General features: G+C 42.1%; 2 protein-coding genes across 2 annotated transcripts in view; both read left to right on the top strand.

Moving 5' to 3' along the window:
- Positions 1-11,101, top strand: part of PLB1 (phospholipase B1) — a 77,334-nt gene extending 66,233 nt beyond the window's left edge. The window contains exons 52-59 of the mRNA XM_054279689.1: positions 1,023-1,103; positions 2,116-2,181; positions 2,743-2,837; positions 3,989-4,070; positions 5,356-5,460; positions 6,516-6,611; positions 10,070-10,144; positions 10,634-11,101. Coding sequence (XP_054135664.1) covers positions 1,023-1,103; positions 2,116-2,181; positions 2,743-2,837; positions 3,989-4,070; positions 5,356-5,460; positions 6,516-6,611; positions 10,070-10,144; positions 10,634-10,855 — 822 coding nt within the window. The 3' untranslated portion in view covers positions 10,856-11,101. The remainder of the gene's footprint in view (positions 1-1,022; positions 1,104-2,115; positions 2,182-2,742; positions 2,838-3,988; positions 4,071-5,355; positions 5,461-6,515; positions 6,612-10,069; positions 10,145-10,633) is intronic.
- The window catches only part of FOSL2 (FOS like 2, AP-1 transcription factor subunit), a 130,445-nt gene that overhangs the window by 100,682 nt on the left and 10,575 nt on the right, over positions 1-19,188 (top strand). The gene's annotated exons all lie outside the window — the stretch shown is intronic.

Raw genomic sequence — 19,188 nt, 5'->3', positions numbered from 1 at the left:
TAAGCAGGATTTGTCAAAGCATGTGGCTCTCCATGCCAGAGCTCTTGATGGATGTTGCATGCTCACCCCACTGTCAGTTACTCTGCATTGCCAATTGTTTGGCAGAGTGAAGAGAGCTGGCTTGGCTTTTCAATAGAATAGAAGAGGAGAGGCTGTCTGCTTTGTTTTATTCACAGCTTTTTATGCATTTTTTTTAAAAAAGGGAGAGGGGTGTATCCCTGCCATAACATTGCCTCTTCATGAAAGTCTTTCTGAGCAAATTGCTGGTTAAAGAGGAGAATTCAGACCTGGGTGATTCCCAGGCCCTCCCTCTATTTGTGGGATCCTTTCGCAGATGTTTGTTATGTAAATGCACTACACTAAAAATAGTTGCCTTTGATTCCTTTCTTTGTACTGAATGTTACAAAATGTTTTGATGAGATCCAGCTCTCAGCAGCGCCTATTGTTAGCTTGTGGTGACGTGGATGCTGCAGCTGCCCTTATATGAGCTCAGTGAAGTCACCAGCCTCCTGGACTCTTCTATTTTAATCCAGCTGTCTGTTCCCTGGGGCACCCCTTGCCCCTCCTGGCCCGGGGTAATTCTTGCCCAGCTGGCAGGAATCCCCAGCAGCTCCAGTTCCACAGCCACATGAGTCACTCCAGCCGCCATTCCCACACGGCTTTATCCCCACGCTGCCTGCAGTGTGCAGCCATGGCTGGCAAATCTCTGCTGTCCACCCCTGTTCTGGAGCTGACATTCATTTAGGGATGCTTGCTGCCACAGACACATTGCTGTGCTTGGTTACCCTGACAGGGCTTGTCTGCTGAAGGGAATTTCCTTACAGAAGCCAAGGTGAATTGCAGTAGACTAGCAAACAGTTGAGATTTTCCCCCTGGAGAGATGCTTTTCTTTTGCCAGCTTAACTCGGCATACCTCCTTTGTTCTGCCCTACTGTCTGTGCCCATTTAGCCCCATTTGTGAATGTTACCTCTGCATGCCTAAGCAATAAATGCTGCAATCTGTTTATTTTATGTGCCACTAGAAAATTAACTTCAAGGAAGACTGGAAACTGATTACCATCCTTGTTGGAGGCACTGACCTATGCCAGTACTGCTTGGACAAGGTTTGTATCTCTGAATTAGGCATGCTCATCCAGGCATTTGGCAGGTGACCAGCCCTGGAAACATAGCCTTTCTCTCTCAGGGAGCCAAAGTTCCTCTTTGTTTAAAAAGCACTAAGAAGTCCTGCCCCTTTCATCTTCATTGTATCAGAAACAAGTGCACAGCTTTTAATGCAGGGGCACTGCAGCTCTGGAGAAATGCATTATTTGAGTAGTAGGAACCTGCTCATATTGAACAAAACACAAAGATTAGGCTGAAGAGTTCTCCCTGCTTAACTGGACAAAGTAATCAGTGTGGTGTCTCAGGCATGCGAGGGGACACAAGTGAAGTCTTCTGGAAAATATCCCCACACAATAATTACTGAGGATGCCCAATTCTTGCTTCAGAATGACACCCAAAATAATAACATCAGTTTATAGTGAAAAACATGTCTTTTCTTTAGCTGTCAGTGGTCATTCCCTCTGAAACTGTTTGTATGGCACAGACTGGGGGTCTGTACCCCAGCTTGTTGAAATGACCAGGCACTGTTCTCTGTTTTGCTCTTTCCTTTACAGGCTGCTGCCTGGAGCCTTTTTCCCCGCAGCTACCCCTCTATAACTACAGTCACAAAGTTGTTTTGCTTATGGGCTTTGTGGGGTCTGACTGCCTTCACATCAGTTTTACAGATAGGCAGTTTGAAAAAAAAAAATCTTCTGTTCATAAGGCAAATCAGTCTGCTCTGGGTCCCATAAAAAACAACCCAAAATCCAAAAATGTGGTCAATATAGTCATTATCAGGGAAAGGCTCTGCCAAGATACGTCAGGATTTTCTACAGAGATCAGAGGAATATATTAATAGGATAAAAAACATAAGCACTATATAACCTCTGTACATGTTCCAGTAAACTTCTTGATCTGGAAATATATCTGCCAACAAAGGAAAAAAGGAGCACCAAGTTGGTAAGGCTTCTCACAGATCACCTTGTTGGTTCCTGAAAAAGACTGTCTCAATTTTATTTATTTTTTTTTTAATAGGAAACCTATTCAGTGCAAAAGTATGTAAAGTACCTTCAGGACACTCTGGATATTTTCTATGAGGAGGTAAGCTTTTAAGATACCCTAGCAAGCTATGTTCCTGGCAAGTACACCGATGTTTTTCTCACCTCTGATAGACTGTCAGTGATTATGTTTCATACAAGGTCATCTTTCAAATAGCTGGAGTCAGACTGTTCTTCAGTGCTGCATTTCAATGACTGTACTACCTAATGCTCTGAGAAAGAGAGCTGCAGTTTCAGAAAAACTGTGTGTCTCACAATATTTATGCTGTGGACCAAGCATACCATGACCCTACAGCCAGTTTTCATGGCTAAACCAGCCATGAACAGTTTCATTTACCCTAGAGCCAATGGAAATGTCCCAGGGAGTGAAGCAGCATTTCAGCTAGTTTGTACTAGCTGCTGGAATTCTTTTGGCTGACATCCAGTGTATGTCTCCCTCCCTCCCCCTCCTTTTATCCATCATCCTTGCACATGCCATTGGCTGCAGACAGTGCAGTTTGCACTGACTCCCTGACCCACGGATGACACTCCTTGCTCTTTGTAGTGGTATCATGTTCTGTTATTTGTAACATGTCTGTATGTCTGGTTATTACAATCCTCACAGCTCCCAAGAGTCTTTATCAACATGGTAGAGATGCTGGAGTTCTCTGGACTGCGTCAAATCGCAGCAAGCTCTTCAGAGTGTGGCTTGGCAGCAAAGTAAGTGAGCAAAACAGCTCTTTGCCTATAAAGTGATATTTTTTTGGCTCAGTCTCAATTTCTACAGCAGGACATCCACACTGAGCTTTCCAAGCTACGTGCATTGCTTCCTTTACCTGATGCACCCCTCAACTTTCTATTACTTCTTGCAATACTTCAACTAAAAACCTGCACCTGTAGATAGCAGAGTTCTCACTTCTCAGCTGTAAGGCAGCATGGCATAGCACAAGTTAACATATGATTGCTGAACTTTGAAGGCTTTTTTTACCCAGCCGTCTGCTGGTCAGTAGCACAGGCTGACATCCCTGATTCCTGTCTTTGCATCCAGTGCTGCATTACCTCTGGTGCAGGCTGGGATGCATACAGCAGAGCACAGCCAGGAACTGCTCCTCACACCTAATGAAGGGGACCAAAATCTTAACTCAAAAAAGGTCAAGAGACTTGTTTTTGAAAGCAGCAGTGTCTTTAAAGGCATCAGAATGGATGTGAAAAGGCTCTTTAGTCTTGCAGAGACTAAAGACCAGTAGTTGCAAGGTGATGCCAAATGAATTCCAATCAAGTTAGGCACAGATTTTTAAAAATACAAGTGATTAACTACAGGAACACACTGGAAGGGAAAATAATGAATTGATCGTCTTGCTCAATGTCTTCATATTTATTCCAAGCACATTCTTAGAAGATGAATTTCAGTGAAGCACAAGTTATTACCTCTTGTTATGAAGGTAACATAATAAGCAGAGTGGTGCAAGGACTCAGACTAAATAAAAATTTGTCTTTTCTAACTTTACACTCCCAGATGTCTGACACTCTGCTGTAAGCCCATTCATAGGGTGGGTTTTCTTGTTATTCTAACACGTGTGATTTCCTGCTGATGTGTGGCACACTAAACACTTTTTTCATGTTTGACTCAAAAGTTACAGATCCTGCAGCTCTTTCTGCCTGTGGTAGGCGTTCATTTTGAAAAGTAATTCAGTAGAATTTTTTCTTTTGTGAAGTATCTGTCCATTTCTAAACCACCAAGGTGGCTCTCCCTTCTGCATGTGAGCTTTGAGCACCTATCCTGAGCTTCTTGAAGCGGACACACAGTGCTGAAGAACTGTGAATAAACTATTCTAGAATGGCTTTTAATTCTAGTATTTCTTTTGTTGAAGGAAAGTTTGCCCATGTTTCTTAAACCCAGAGGAAAATTCTTCTGAATTACAAGAAATTAAGAGAGTTAACAGAGATTTTCAGGTAATGCATTGATTCTGTAAATGGTCATCTTCACTTGTGTCTCTTTATATTTCTTCCCTCACTGCCCTTCCTGTCGTGCATATTCTCAGTGGTACAGAGAGGGATAACTGTAAAACAACTTGGCTCCAGCCTAATCAAAACCATACCCAGCTAACCAGTTAGTAGCAGTGCAAGACTTTCCACATTGCCTTCTGATGACCTTGGTTCCGAGCTGGATGCAGATGGAGACCAGTTCTGTTTCCAGCTGCTGTTTCAACAGCCAAAAAGGATTTAGTAATGATGGCTGCTTTGTTGATATGTGTTTGTCTGTTATGAGTCCAATGAGTAGCTCACATGAATTAACCTGTCACTGCAAGAGTGACAAATGACCTTGCATCAGCTGTTTTGTGGTTACTCTTAGCAGAAGAAATTAACTAAACCAACCATGGGCCAGCTTGCTATCTGAAAGTAACTTTTCATAGCCTCAGGCGTAAGATTCACTCAAAATTAACAGAGGCTATAAATAGCTATTGGAGCAGAAGCTTTTTCCATCGATATTCTTATGAATACAGGAATCACTGTATCAGATCACATAATGTTCTCCACTCTGGCTCTGGCAATGAATCTGACAAAGCTCAAAAAATTCACCCTGGGTAATGCTTGTATAAGCCTACTAGAGGGGTCATTTTCCTTAACTAAGGGAGAGGGATTAGGAATGTTTTGAGATATGACCAGAAGCATTGGCATTTATATCCATAAGATGGCAAGTTACAATAAGATGGGTTTTTTATTTGTATAAATGGCTGTGACCATAATTTTTGAAAGTGGCAGGTAATTTTTCAATGTTTAAGCAGTATTTTCATTCAAGCACACCTTCCTGAAAAACCAAGTGCACTTCAGCCTCATGTTGGCATTCTGAACTCATTTGTCACGTCTAAAAATGTTGACCTTGTTCCTTATTTTTATACTTTTCTGCAAATTTTAATCTCATTGCAATTGTGCAGTTTTGGTTTCTATAAGTAAGGTTTGAACTATTTTTTTTAAATTAGTAACTTCATATTTTTTACTTTTTTTTGTTTGAATTAATCCAGCTTCTGTGTGTTTTCCTCATGAAAATCTCCTCATGAACCAAATTATTTTCTTAGCCTTTTTCTTGACTGCTTTATAACATTTAGCTGGATTTACACTAACTATTTACAGCTTCCTACACTGAAAGATGTTTGATCTGCATGTTGCTGCTAGCTGACAAATGTAGGATGAGCCTTGCAAGTAACTCCTGTGTTTTCACTGATTACACCACGCACAGGCTGAAGCCCTGCAGCTGATCAACAGCGGTCGGTACGAACAGCGGCAGGACTTCGCTGTTGTCATCCAGCCGTTCTTCCGGAACACCTTGCTGCCCCTGGATAGTGTGAGTCCTGTTTTTAATTTCTCTTAAGCCAGTAAGATCCATGCCACAAGACACTGTTTTTTCCTCTCTGCACAGTCTAGTGGCACAGCATGGAATCTGTGCTAAGCGAGGGAGGAGAAGACGGGAAGTCTTGCAAGAAGATTCACAGGGCTGCCTGTGAATCAAAATGGCTTTAGGAAACATTCATAACATGCACCCATAAACAAGGCACCCTCTGACTTCCTCTGAACTGCATGTTGCTTCCCCTGTTGAGGGATTTTGGTTAGCATTCACCACAGTTTCCCGATTTAGGTTATGGAATGTGTTCAGGTTTTCTTCAAATGGAGACCAGCACTTGAGTCTCTGACTCATCCAAGCATGGAAACAGGAAGCAGCCTTTGAACCAAACACTGAATTCTCCTTCTTTTCTCCAGCCTTAGCATTATGTATGCTGTGTGGTTAAGGATACAAATATCCAGCATGAATCCTCATCAAAACAACCCAGTTTTGCATAGTACTGATACTTTTCTCATACCATCCCCATTCTTTTTTCTGTCAGCCTAAATGGTCTACCAATGGTCACCATACAGGCAGTGATGAGGCAAATTCCCCCTAAGAGAGACATTTACCACAGTTGGATAAGCCCACTATTTTTATTGTTATCTGAAATTCAGCAGAAATTTCAACACTTGAAGTGTTGTAAGTCTGAGTCACCCAAGTTTAAAAAGCAATAATAAGCACTTTTCTATCAGTTCTGTACAAAATGGAATGTGGGTCAATGGCAGGGTCCGTGTAGCAGCTGTGACTGTTGGCTTAATGATAAGTTTAGTTTTGTTATGAAAATTTTTGTGTGAAGTTGAGCAGGCTGCATTACACAGAAGGTCTCAAGGTGCAGTAATCAGCTCATAGTTTGGAGCACATAAGTTTATTCCCAGTGTGAAAATGTGACCATATTGCCTTTAGGAAGGTATCAAAAGTGTGAAGTGGGTATATCAAGTACAATACACTATTAGATATTATATGTCAGATCTCAAAGATTGAAATTTGCTGAGAAATAATTTTTGCTTTTATTGCAGACTAGCAAGCCAGATATGAGTTTCTTTGCTGCAGACTGCTCTCATTTCAGTGTAAGAGGCTATGCTGAGATGGCCATGGCTCTCTGGAACAATATGGTAAGAGGTTGCAATTTAGATCCCTATGTTTTTGTGGTAGCAGTATCTAAAAAGATCATGAGAAAGGTGTCCGAAACAAAAGAGTAAGCAAGACATAAAATTGATATCCTAACAAGAGGGGGTTGCTCAACTCTAGGTTCTTCTCACTCTGCATTGATTAGGAATGTAATCTCAAGTGATCATATTGCATGAAACAGTGTAAGTCTGTGCTCATTCAAAATGGGAATTCTCGATAGTCTTAATGTAACAAAAATTCCTTTCTGATTTGGTAAATAACTTGCATTAAAACAAAAAGTCTGCCTAGTTAAACATTCAGTTCTGTAGGTTTTCTGAAAATGTCTGTTCAATGATCTTGCCCTTCTTCCCTGAATTCTGTTATATTTATTAGGAAAACCTATATGTGACTGAGTTTTTGCTGCCGTTAATAGTGTGGACATGTTGTACCACCCACTCTTGTATCTGAGGCAGTTTTAGTAGAGTCATTGAAACTAATGGGGGGCTGAAATCAAACTTAAGATGCTTGTAATCGCATTCCATCTGTCATTTTGGGGGAAATGAATAGCTTTTGAATAGTGTTGGAAGAAGGTGTCAGAGGTGCATGCCAGACTTGATAACTCCAAGGGCAAAGCTGCTTTCAGAAACATTTCCCCACATTGGAAGGAAGACCATGGCATTTTTATGCCACAGCAACATTTCTTCCCCTTGTCTTGTAAACACCAGTTGCCAAATACATTGTGCTGGCAGGAATCCTGCATCCTGGTTTGCACAAGAAAGAAACATAAATGGAGGGGAATTTCTTTTCTGTCTAAGTAAAAGTTTGAGCAAGATAAGAAACTTAGAGGATACCCCCAGAATGAGCTTGAAAGTAAGGACTGGAAAATGCAGGGCAGGAATCTGTGCAGCTGCCCAGCATAGCATATGAGCTGTAGGTCCAGGATTATAGAATGTACAATGCAAGCACATGCTTGGTGTAATTGATTTGTGCACACACAGCAAATCTGCCTGTTTTCCATCAGGTTTCCCTGTCTGGGACTCCAGATGACAGCAGCCTGGTAGGCTTCACTCTGCTTCATGGCTCAAACAGGGCTAATGGTGGACCAGAAACCCAGGCAAATGTAGAAAAATTCAAATTGAGCATGGCTGAGGATTTCAAGGAAAAAAAAAAAAAGGGACAGTACCTGGGCATATGGCGGTCTTAAATTGGGTTTCTGTTACCATGTGGTATTCCTATTGGCCATTACTCATTCGTGAATCACCATCAGCCTTTTTTCCTATGCCACCAGAGGTTTTTTTTCTGTCCAGACTGTCACTCATTTCCTACGCATAAATGGATATTGACACAAAGCTTTCTACTGGGTGGCAGGGATCAGGTTCTTACTGATGCAAAGCACAACTATTCCCTCCCTTAGAGATCTGTTGGTCGATGCCAACTGCAGACATTACTGTTTACTATTTAAATCTAGTTCTTGTAACACATCCCTGCTTTTCCCTTGCAGTCCTTGTACGGCAAGGCTGTGCAGGCTTACTGTAAGGCTGTATTGTTTCCCTGTTCCCTGAAAAGCTCGGCAGGCTGCAGGCGTAGGGCCAAATGACATGGATTCTTGTCAGTGCACATAAAGGGCCAGACTGTGCCTGGCCACTGTGGGGGTATGCAGGGACTGGGATGGCTTACAGTCTCTCCCTTGCCATAATGTTCTTTGCTGTTTTGGCTTTGTACAAAACAAAATGTGCTCGGGCTCTCTCAGGTCAGAGGACTCTGTAGTCTTAAGGGGTTTCCCCTGGTCCCAAACCCACCTTCTCAGGTGTTTGGCCGAGGTGAAGAGAGACGTGGACAGAGGGTTTGGTTTGTGTTCTGCCTCCATGCTTGCCGCATGCTCTAGAGGAGCTGTGGGTTTCTTCCAGAACTTGTCCTGTATGCTCATGGACTTGAGGATAGTGTCATCTTCTAAGCCCAGAAGCTAATGCTCCTGAAGAACAGATTGCATAGAGATAAGTAAGCATGGGTGGTTACAGAATTTTGCATTTTATCATCTTTTGTCTGGGCTCTGTGCCAGAATCCTTACCAAGTGCCCTGGCAGAAGAATGGGAAGAATTACAATTATCTATAAATAACCAGTTGCACCTCAGGCAGAATGCTGCAAGATATGAGCCACACATCGTACAAATAACAGAGCTGTTCCCTTTAAGTACAAAAAAACTACCAAATTCAGTCTTCACTGCATTAGCTGGTGGGTGGGCCAAGTGATTAGGAGTCATAAAAGAGTCCATCAGGACCCTACAACAATCAGCAAAACTTGGCATACAGTTTTGCTTATAATCTTCCCTTCCCTGGTTATATTTTCTGTGGTTCATATATTTTTATTTTTCAGTCTTTGCTAGCTTCTTTCTGTTTTTTAAAATTTTTTATTAAAAATGAACAAGAGAGAGAAAGTATTCTCAGTGTTTCCATATGAGAATATTCTCGATAATTTTTTTTTTTTCCATGTCGTATGGGTCTTGTTGCTCTATTGTTTCTCTTCAGTATGCAGCTGACACTTTAATCCCTTGAGGACAGTAAATGCCTGTATGGACAATAGCAGAAGCAACAGCCTTCCTTTGCAATGTATTCCCAGAAGTGCTGGATGACAACTTTGCAGTTCTCTATGGACCAATCTTGTAGTCATTACTTCAGGCATGCCCATACAACAGCTGTAAACACTTCAGTTAACATGACTGAGCAAGCCTCTACTTGTTAGCTTAACTATGGCAACCAGTGGTATGTGCACTGCTAGCCAAGCACAACTGCCTGCTATGAGCCTGGGCACATTTTATGTTGGGTTGGAAATGGGCTCAGGGTGAGCCTTATGGTCAGCTATTGCAACTTAGCTGCCAACTGATAATATAAAAATCTCTCTGTAACTCACTTCTTGCAAGATTGTGAAGCCAGCCTCAGCTAAAATTCCCAGGGAATTTCTTGTCTGAGTGCAGACTGAAAAGGTTAAGTTGTCCCATCCTCTCTCTGTAACTCTGTAATTTCTGAAGTAACTCCCATCACCATGACACCTAGGCACCTTTGTGTAAGTAATGTGCTAAGTAATATGTCTAACATCTGTCATGTGGGTTTTTTCCTTTCCTTTCCATTGCCATTTGAGACAAGTACATGGCAGAACTGGGTGTAATAGTGAACCACTTTGCTTTAGCTGAACATTTAAAATGCATTGTATTCAGAGCAATGCAAAAGGAAGAAAAGTTATCCTATTCCTTGCTTCTGAGGGAGTTATTCTGCAGCCAGTACATCAGATTCTCAATGTCTTCTGTTCACAACTGTTAAAATGTTTGCAAACTTTGCTCCTTCTACCACACTTCTTTGTTCCTGCAAGCAACAAAAATTGGATAAGAAGTTATAACTGTCTGAATCAAGAGAGTCTGAGAAGGAAAAGATTCATCATTAAGTTTAACATTGCTTTTCTCTTCTTCAGCTGGAGCCAGTTGGTGAAAAGCAGACTTACAACAACTTTACCCATGACAGATCAAAACTCAAGTGTCCAAACCCTGTAAGTAAAGGTCAAGGTGCTCTCTCCATTAATTACCTCTATTTTTTCCTCCTTTCTTCACACTGCTAGAGCTCTTTAAAAGAGTACCTTTGTGAAGGTTTCAAATAACTAAAATATATTTTCCTGTTTTGTTACAGACAGGGAAATCTACTTAAGATTTAAGACAAAAAGCTTTATCCTCACTGCAATGGAAAGCCTTTCATTAAAGCTAGTTCTAATGAGTCTGTTGTATTTCCATTTGCTTGTTTGCAGCAAGTAAATTAGGAAGTGATGCCACCACTCATGATTCTGAGGTGGCTTCTTTTTTGTGTTCTTGAAATTTTCAGACAATAGAGCAGGAGAGTGTTTGGGCTAAGATAGAGAGAAGGCAAAATCAGCTGATTGTCTAAAGATCCACCATTCTTCTCTGAGAAGGGATAGTGGCATATTGTTGGAATGCTGCCTGTGGAGTGATCTGTGGTCAATAAAGCCTTTGCTCTCCCTTTGTAGGAGAAACCTTTTCTTTTCACGCGAAGAAACAGTGGATTTGGAAATTCAGATGTCAACTTGGAGAACACAGAATCTTCAGTCCCCTACTGGGCTGTCATTGTGACTGCAGTAGCTGGGGTCCTGGTGGGTTCTTTACTGGGCTGGGCTGTGTCACGAACAGGAACCAAGAAGCACCAACGTAAGGCTCGCACAGAAAACAACATGAAAACAACCCCTCTGTAACACAAGTGGAACAAACATCTTTCTCTGATGAGGCTGCTCTCTGCTGTGACTCAGAGAGTGGCAGAACAAAAAGCCTCTTGGATATGAATGAAGCTTCTTGGTTGCCCAGGGATTTTTGTGTCAAATAACATCGATCAGTAATGTATTTTAGAGTTATCTTCTGTGGACCAGTCAGTGGAGGATGAAGTTCGAAGTAATGCTGTGGTTTCGTGCCACCATGCAACTGAGTACCACACATCTGTTCACTCAGTCCCTCAGTCCCCCCCACGGGGATGAGGAGGAGAACTGGAAGAAAGTAAAACCCATGGACTGAGATAAGAACAGTTTTAATAACTGAAATAAAGTAAAATGTAATAATAATAATAATTGAAATTAAATGGGAAATAACAAAAAAGAGAGAGGAATAAAACTCAAGAAAAACTAGTGCTGCACACTATAATTGCTCATTGCCTACTGACTGATGCCCAGCCTGTCCTTGAACAGCAATCAGCCCCTCCTGGACTTCTTCCCCCACTCTATATAGTAAGCATGATTTTCTACGGCATGGAATGTCCCTTTGGCCAGCTCAGGTCAGCTATCCTGGCCATCCTCACTCCCGGCTTCTCGTGCTGGTAGAGCACAGGGAACTGGAAAGTCCTTGGTTTAGAGTAAGCACTACTTAGCAACAACTAAAATATTGATTTATTATCAACATTATTCTCATATGAAATTCTAAACACAGCACTGAAACAGCTATTATGAAAAACATTAACTCTATCCCAGCTGAAACCAGGACAAAGTGTTAAAAGCTTTTTCATTCTGGGGTCCAATTCTCTGTTTCATGAATATTACTCAATTGCACAAAGCAAGAACATCTGTTCGTGCATCTTGGCTTCTTAATTGTGCATCTGTCCTTTTCTCTTATAAACCTCCATTTAAAATGTTAGAGACAAGTCTGTGATTGCAACCTGGTATTCTCCAATAGTGAGATGTGACTGAGATAAACAGCAGCTGCAGTTTCTCATATTATATTCCAGCAAGACCATTGTGTTAAAGGTGCTGCAGTGATTCTTCATGGGCAAGTACAATGCCATGGAAACATCTTTAAACTGGTTTCTGAACAACTTGGATCCATAGGGTATCCCTGGTGCAGTGCTGGGCAGCACAGATAGAATAACTCTGCACTGCCTTTGACTCCAGGCTCCTTCCATCTGGGACTGGGTCAGAGCTAGGCTGTATCTGCCACTTCTCCTCCAGGGCTAAATAGCCCAGGGACAGTCTTGTATCCTCCTGCCCTCCCCTGTATGGGAGCTGGTTTCAGAATGAGTCTTTTTGTGATTTATTCACTAGTGATTTATTCACTAGTATCTAGTAAGTAAGTAAAAATGTGGTACCTGCAAACAAGCTTGGCTTAACCCTTCTCATAGGACCTTTTCTTGTGTTCAGGTCTTCCAGGCTGGAGACTCCAAGGTTATTATCAACAGAAGAGTTTGCAAAGTTGTTTTTCACCTTTTGTTTTATTTTGTTTTTTAAATTCTAATCAGGAGTTCAGAGACCATCGTTTTTTGAAACTAGACTTTCCTTGTTTTAAGTCTGCAGGCCAATTCATATGATCTATGAGAACAAAAGGTTCTTCACAAGATCTGCATGATCTTATTTCCCAATATCTTTCTTATTTCCTGTGTTAAATACATAACCTTTTTAATTTTATTGAAGCCAAAGTGAGGTTTGCACTTGTGCAATTTTTTGTAACGTGTACTACATTTCCACTCCAGAAATGCAAATGAGTAGAAAATTATAATGTTTCCCAGAAGAAAGTATTCTGGGTTTCCTAAATTTATTATTTTGCATGCAGAAGGTGTTCAGACTTCTTCTTCCATTTCACTTCTATCAGTGTCCTTGCTAAGATAAAAATAGGTGGGCAGAGTACAACTTTCATAGTCAGGTTTCAGGGGCTGTAGTTGCAGTCACCTGTTATTTGATCTGCTCTCAAAGGTAGGGCTGTTAATAGTAGGAATTTTATTTACCTGCATAAATAAAAGTGTCTGTGAGCTCTACATGCAGCACAAAATGGGAATATATTTAGAATGTGAACCAGGAGCAGTTGCATCTTGTTCCAGTGCAGCACAAGGCTGCTCTTCCCATCCCTGTCTTAACTGTGCCTCATTAAGTACCTACCTGGAATTTATTTAGCTTGGGAAATGGAAGCAAGCATGACCTCCAACCAAGAGACAAGACTTCAGTGTATTCCATGGCATCTATGCCTCAGACACATTGGAAAAATATAAGCCTCATGTGTGAGGAAGCTGAGCAAATATTGAAAGGCTGCTATGTCCTCTCATCCCTGAATGTTGTTCTTGTAAGTTGTCTTCCCTACTAGGAAATTTGATAGCACTGCTCATACAACTCTTGGCTTGGGAAGAAGTAAAAAGATAATAGTTCTCTACAGAACCTTTCATCAGTACTAGGTATTTCAAAGGAAACTCAAGAACAGTAGTTCAGAACTGATTTACCTTTCCAAATAATGTGTGCATGCATGGGAGTCCTGGAGCGTGAGTTAGAGTTACAAAATGCTTCAGTCTCTCACGTCAGGCTTGTCCTGCCTAGAGGTGGGTACAAGTGCTTCTTGGGTTTCATGCTTGTGCCCCCTGCTAGAATAACTAAATGTCCGCTTTTCTCACTTAGAAAGCTAAATTTTGTTCTGAGCTTCTAAAACTTAAATTGTAAGAAGGGCAGCCCATTGGGAAGTGAGAGGAAAGATGTCTCTTAGCTCATTCTCTGTCCTGAAGGATTCTAGAGTGGAAATAATTCTTGTGCAGGAGCCTGGGTGATTCTGCTTTTGAATGGTGAGCTGCAGTTCCCTGCAGCATTTAGCCCTGCAAGGAATGCTGCCTTTAATGATGCTTTTGGAAACCAGGAAACCATCAATCTTTAATTGTATTGACTCTGTTCTGGTAATGCAACAGGAGACTTCCCCTGCTTTCTGTAGCTTTAGTGTCTCTTTAATGCACAAATACAGTAGGAGCTGGAAGAGGAACTGGCATGTTTTTATTTAGTCTATGGAAGTATCTTCTGGCATCTTTCTTCTGTAGACTCAAGTATGTGGTGAAATGCACTGGCATTAAAAAAATAAATCAGGAACTATGCAGTTTGCAGCTGTTCCACAAGCAAAATAATTTCCGTGAAGATGTTACTGCTGAACGTTCCTTCCATGTTTATTAAGGTAACATGGATCTGGAATGAATGACAACCAATTAGGTCTGGATACTTTGCATTCAGTATCATGTTAAATCAGGAAGTAATCTTATCTGTCAGTTGTCCATTCCTCCTTTTTTTTCTGTAAGGACATGCCCTTGGTTTCAAATGTCCTCATGGCGTTTTGCCTCAGTGGATGCTGAACAGACAGATTGCCTACTGAAGCACAAGAGGAGAGGCTTAGAAGAAACTTTAAATCTTAATGGAAAAATGGATCAATTGGATGCCATTTTAGCCAAGGATTTTGCTTTGGCCAGTGGTGGTCTTGCCCACCACTGAAAAGAACCTCTTTGTGATTTTCTAACACCCTGAGAAAACAGGCTTTATGAATGCTTCCCCTGGAGAAGAGCCACAGCTCAGCCCACATGAGTGGTCACTATCCAAAGGACCTTTGTGGGTACTGGCCAACAGCTCAGGTTGTTGAGAAGGACATTCGGAGTAAATATTACACTGTTCCCTGGTCCTGAGAAATAATCTGTTCTTCAAACAGGGAAGAGATGAAGCCTGACAAGTGTTGGCAAATGTTTGCCTGCAGCTTCAGCAGTTCTGGAGTTTAAATTCTGGCCTTCTTTGTTGCTGCTGATGGACCTTCCTCTCATCATGGTACAGTGCCTGCATTCTGCTTTGTAAGGTCTAGGGTCAGTTTGCCCCAAAATCCAGTTTAGGTGTTCAGTGAACTTAAAGAAGAGAGGGAAAGTTCAGAAAAAACATCTGCAGAGAATTTAGCGCAGCTTTGCAGATTGCTAAATGTTTCCTCCCACCACCTTCTAGGTGGTGAGATGTGCTAACGACAAATTATGTCATTTTAACAACTAGGCAGTATGTGATAGCCTGGGACAGCTGGGCAAGAGTTTTGTTACTTTGAGGGATATTTTGTTAAATCACCGAGGTGAAACAACTCCACCTAAAGAAAGGAGAAGCTCTGGATTTTTACAGCTGTTCATATTTGTGATTTATGCTTCCTGGAAAACTTAAAGAATTTGCTATCGGAGGATCATAGATTTACAGTGCTTGCTCTTCTCCCCCCACAAGCACCCCCTTCTGTTTTTAGAAGGAGGATATCTGGGATTTTGGGGCCAGCAGGACAAAAAAGTCTATTCATGAAGTAGTTTATATATTACTTAAATAAAACAAATTTTCTAGGTATCATAGATCTTTGAGCACAACAGGGAGGGATGTTCCTGCGAATTATTGTGTTAAAACATATTCTGTTCCAAGTACCTGGTTTGCTCAACCATGGACCTGAGAAGCATCTCCAGCAGGAGTCCAGGAGTCTGTATTGAAAAAGGGGGTGGTGGAAGAAGGAGGAAGAAAGACTGGCACGTTTTATCTCAGCACTTGCTGAATATCTTCCATTTAAGTGTCCTTGCCACCACTTAACTTTGGTGGATATCAGATGTTTCACCATCTTTCTGAGAATGGTAGATTTCTCATGCTTGTTTTGAAAATTGTTGACTTTAGATGCTTTTGATGGCCATTCTAGCAGAAACAAAAAAAATTTCTGGTGCTGACCATTGGAGAGAACAGTACCCCAATGCAAAAGACAGAAAAAACACAGGACTTGAGCAGTTTTAGAAAATAAATGCTAATAAACACGGTGAGCTTATTTAAGGGGTGGTTGGAACCACTCATTGGCTATGGAAGTTTCCTTATGTCTTTCCATTTCTGTGATCTATGAAATTGTCACTCATGATGAAGTCATTACTGCATTAAGTTCACTGAGAAAACATCATTTGCTGAACTGTATGGGTTTTCTCTAATTGCAGGCCTTCAGCAGGATTTGTAGAATTTGGGTATTGAAGTGTGCAAATGTTCTCTGTTGGATGAAGCATGGGATCCATGAATGTTTTTCTGTGGTAGCGTGCTTTTAGTTTCCAGGCCTTCTGCTTCCCTGTAAGAAGGATTTGATAGTCCCTTTGGACTAGGGGTGCTGCAGGGACATGGTTCTGTGAGAGGCAGTCAGGAATTCCTGCCACTGATCCATGGGCTGACCCTGGAGTGAGTTATTTCAGCTGGAGAAGCCAGCTGCTTCCAGATGCCTAAGAGTGCTTTCTCATTGGTGTGAAATTATTATGGCTCTGAAGAAAAGGAGCATGATACCTTCAAAGTATCTCTATCTTAACCATCAAGGATTTTATAAAAATTTCTTTTGGTGTTAAAAACTAGCCATGGAGGAAAGCCCTTTAAGGTTAGGTGTTGTTTAGGTGATGGAAAGCACCACCTGAGGGCCCCATGGGCTTAGGTAGTGATAGGGGAGAATCCCAAAGTGAAGCAGCAGCCAGGGTTGCTCAGCTGTTGTTCAGTTCAACAGCAGCAGGGAAGATGGGCCTTGTGTAAGGGCTTCACAGTGGGTGGATGAGGCAGAAGATACGTTCTGTGTTCTTGCACTGGTTAAAGACACAGGAATTGCCTGGTTCAGCAGCTCTGCTCCACCCACGAGGGATTTACCTGCTCTTGCCAGGCTGCCCACAGGTATCCTCTGAATCAGTTTTCAGATCAAAGAAAAACACGGGAGTTAGGAGTGAGTGGGGAGGACACAACTGGGATAGATTAGACAACAAAGATCAAGGGTGCATCTTTTGAAAGTTTCCAGGATGTCTCTCTCCTTAGCTCTCTCAGCAACCATCTTTTATTACTTCAGCACAGACTTTGGAACCCTCAGAAACCTTGTCTGTCTGCAAGTACAGCCTCTAGGGCCTGGGTTGCAGCAGCTACTAAACATCCCACAGCCAAAGTGAGTGACTGCATGAATCATGTCTGTCCCTGAGGATTCATCCCAGACCCTCTGGGGATCAGAGGTGCTGACATACCCAGGCTGTGCTTCCCAGACAGCCCCAGGTGGAGGACAGACACTGAGATCCTCACTGTAGGCAAGAGAAACGGCACCTGTGGGAAGGTGCAAAAGCAGAACTTCAGCTATCTAAGTGCTTCTAAAGTCCAAAACCAGAGTTCAGCATGTACTCTGAAGAAATTACATGGCACTGTGGGGAACATTGATAACAGGATTAGACATACCTATTGCATCACTGTGTCATCTACATAAGCTGCTTGTGCATCTGAGCTGAAAATGCCACAAATGCCACTTAGCCTTTGACACAACATTTATCTATCACGTACTTGTTTTTGTGGCTTGAGCTGACCTTTTCCTGCTGCTGCTCCTACTGCAGGAGTCAAGCAATCTCTTCACCCTTTCCCCTACCTGAGACATCCTTTTGTCACAGCTGCCAGAAATCTCTGGTACCAGGTAAGTAAATAAGCCAGCCTGACAATTAGGACATTCCCCTCGCTGTTGCTTATTCAACAACAAAAAACGTATTGCCTTTGTCAAAGCATCAGCTGGAGAATTTTACAAATATTCATGAGGGTAATTTGTGTGTCTTAACGTTCCTGTGAGATAGCCTTGTTACCTCCCCAGCTAAAGATGATGAAATTTATGTGCAGAGAGGTGAAATGATGTTCTCCAGGCTACTTGATGAGTCAGTGACTGAGCAGGAGATTAAACCCAGCAGTCCTGACTGCACAGACACAGCCCAGTTGTGTAAGCACTGTTCAACTTATCACTCGATCACTAACACAGAGAGACTGGTGGCTGTGCCAGCTTAACGCCTATTTTTCACCACAGATTGAATGCAAATTTGGCAAAATATTGGCAGTTTGTTCCAGAGGGAGAGAGGGGTGGGGAGCAGGGAACTCCCCTGGGGCTGGGGTCTGCCCCGATGCTCCCTGTTCACGCACAGACACTGGGCAGCCCTGCGATGGAACCCGGGGCACTCAGTAGGGGTGGGGAAGGGAGACACAGGGAAAATTCACTGCCCTCCCTCCCATCGTGCTCCCACTTGCATTCCCACACCCAGTAATTAGCTGCAGGTTCCACCTCCAGCCTGCAAGGTGCAGGGCTGCAGGTTGCACCAAGCTCTGAAGGGATCCTTGCCCACTGAGCAGAGTAGGAAGAGTCGGGATTTTTAGGGATGTCTGATCTGTTTACATGGTTGGTAGTGTGTCCTCCAGAACAGAAAAAAGTGGTTCCTATTGAGAAGAGATTAGGTTGATGAAACTGAGATTTTTTTTCTTGTAATGTTGGTCTGTCTTTCATTTTTTACTTGATGAAAGAAAAATGATGGGGAAAACTGGACCTGAAGTGCAAGTTTTCATTTCAGAATGTTATTTCAAAGGCTATTTAGTTTCAGAATATTCAGCAATGCAGGACGTATGCCTTTTGACTTACTTTTCAGCTGAAAAATATTACTGATTTGGAACCTTTTGATTTTTTTTATATTGCCATCCTGACTTTTGGATGGGAACCAACACTAAATCATCAGCATGTCTGAGGAGAAAGAAAAGTTGTTTCTTTTGAATAGTTCCAATAAATGCAAAGCTATTATTTAAAGTGCTTAAGAGGCAGCTTCACTGCTAAGCTACTCCTGTATTTATCAACATGATCTGTCTGTACCAAGTAATTTTGCTAGCTATGAGAGTGACCACAGACCAAAACCACTGTTGTGCACAATCATCCCTGCTGCCTGACAGTACCAGTGTGTAGCTCTAAAACCAAATTATCAGCAGCCATCTTCAGCAAGAAACCCTGCAGTGTACTTGTTGGAGCAGTTGCAGCATGTGTGTGACCATAGTGATTGGGTAAGCTTTTCCCACTGACTCCAATAGCAGCTCAGAAATAAAACTAAAAGTTATGGAAAGAGAGAGTTTGTGGCTCTCCCTGTGCTACTCTGTCCTGGGGAAGAAAAATCTGCTTCAATAGGAAGCCTAGTACTGGCTGTGCTTATCCTGTCTCCCAACCATGGAGTTGGGGAACTGCTCCTGGGTGTCTTCCCACCAGACCATATTTAGCAGAAACTTGTAGCTTACTTGTGTAGCTTAATTTTGAGTTTCAAAATTTCATAACTTTATATGAAAGCTGTTGTGAGTTGGGATGAATCTTCTTGATGAGAAACAGGGCTCTCCCTGCAAGTTATCAAATCCTAAGATGTTATTTGCCCATGTGCTCTCCTTTGGTCTTCCTTTGAGCTGCCCCAGCTGACTGTTTGCTATGACAATCTAATTATGACTTCGTTTGGCCTGAGCATCGGCTGCCTTCGGTTTCT

The sequence above is a fragment of the Melozone crissalis genome, unplaced genomic scaffold, assembly GCF_028551555.1.
Source record: "Melozone crissalis strain CALT ecotype California unplaced genomic scaffold, PUWL_Pcris_2 ptg000027l_1, whole genome shotgun sequence".
Taxonomy (NCBI): domain Eukaryota; kingdom Metazoa; phylum Chordata; class Aves; order Passeriformes; family Passerellidae; genus Melozone; species Melozone crissalis.
Note: the sequence above shows the minus strand (reverse complement) of the source record. Positions and strands in the feature narration are given on the sequence as shown.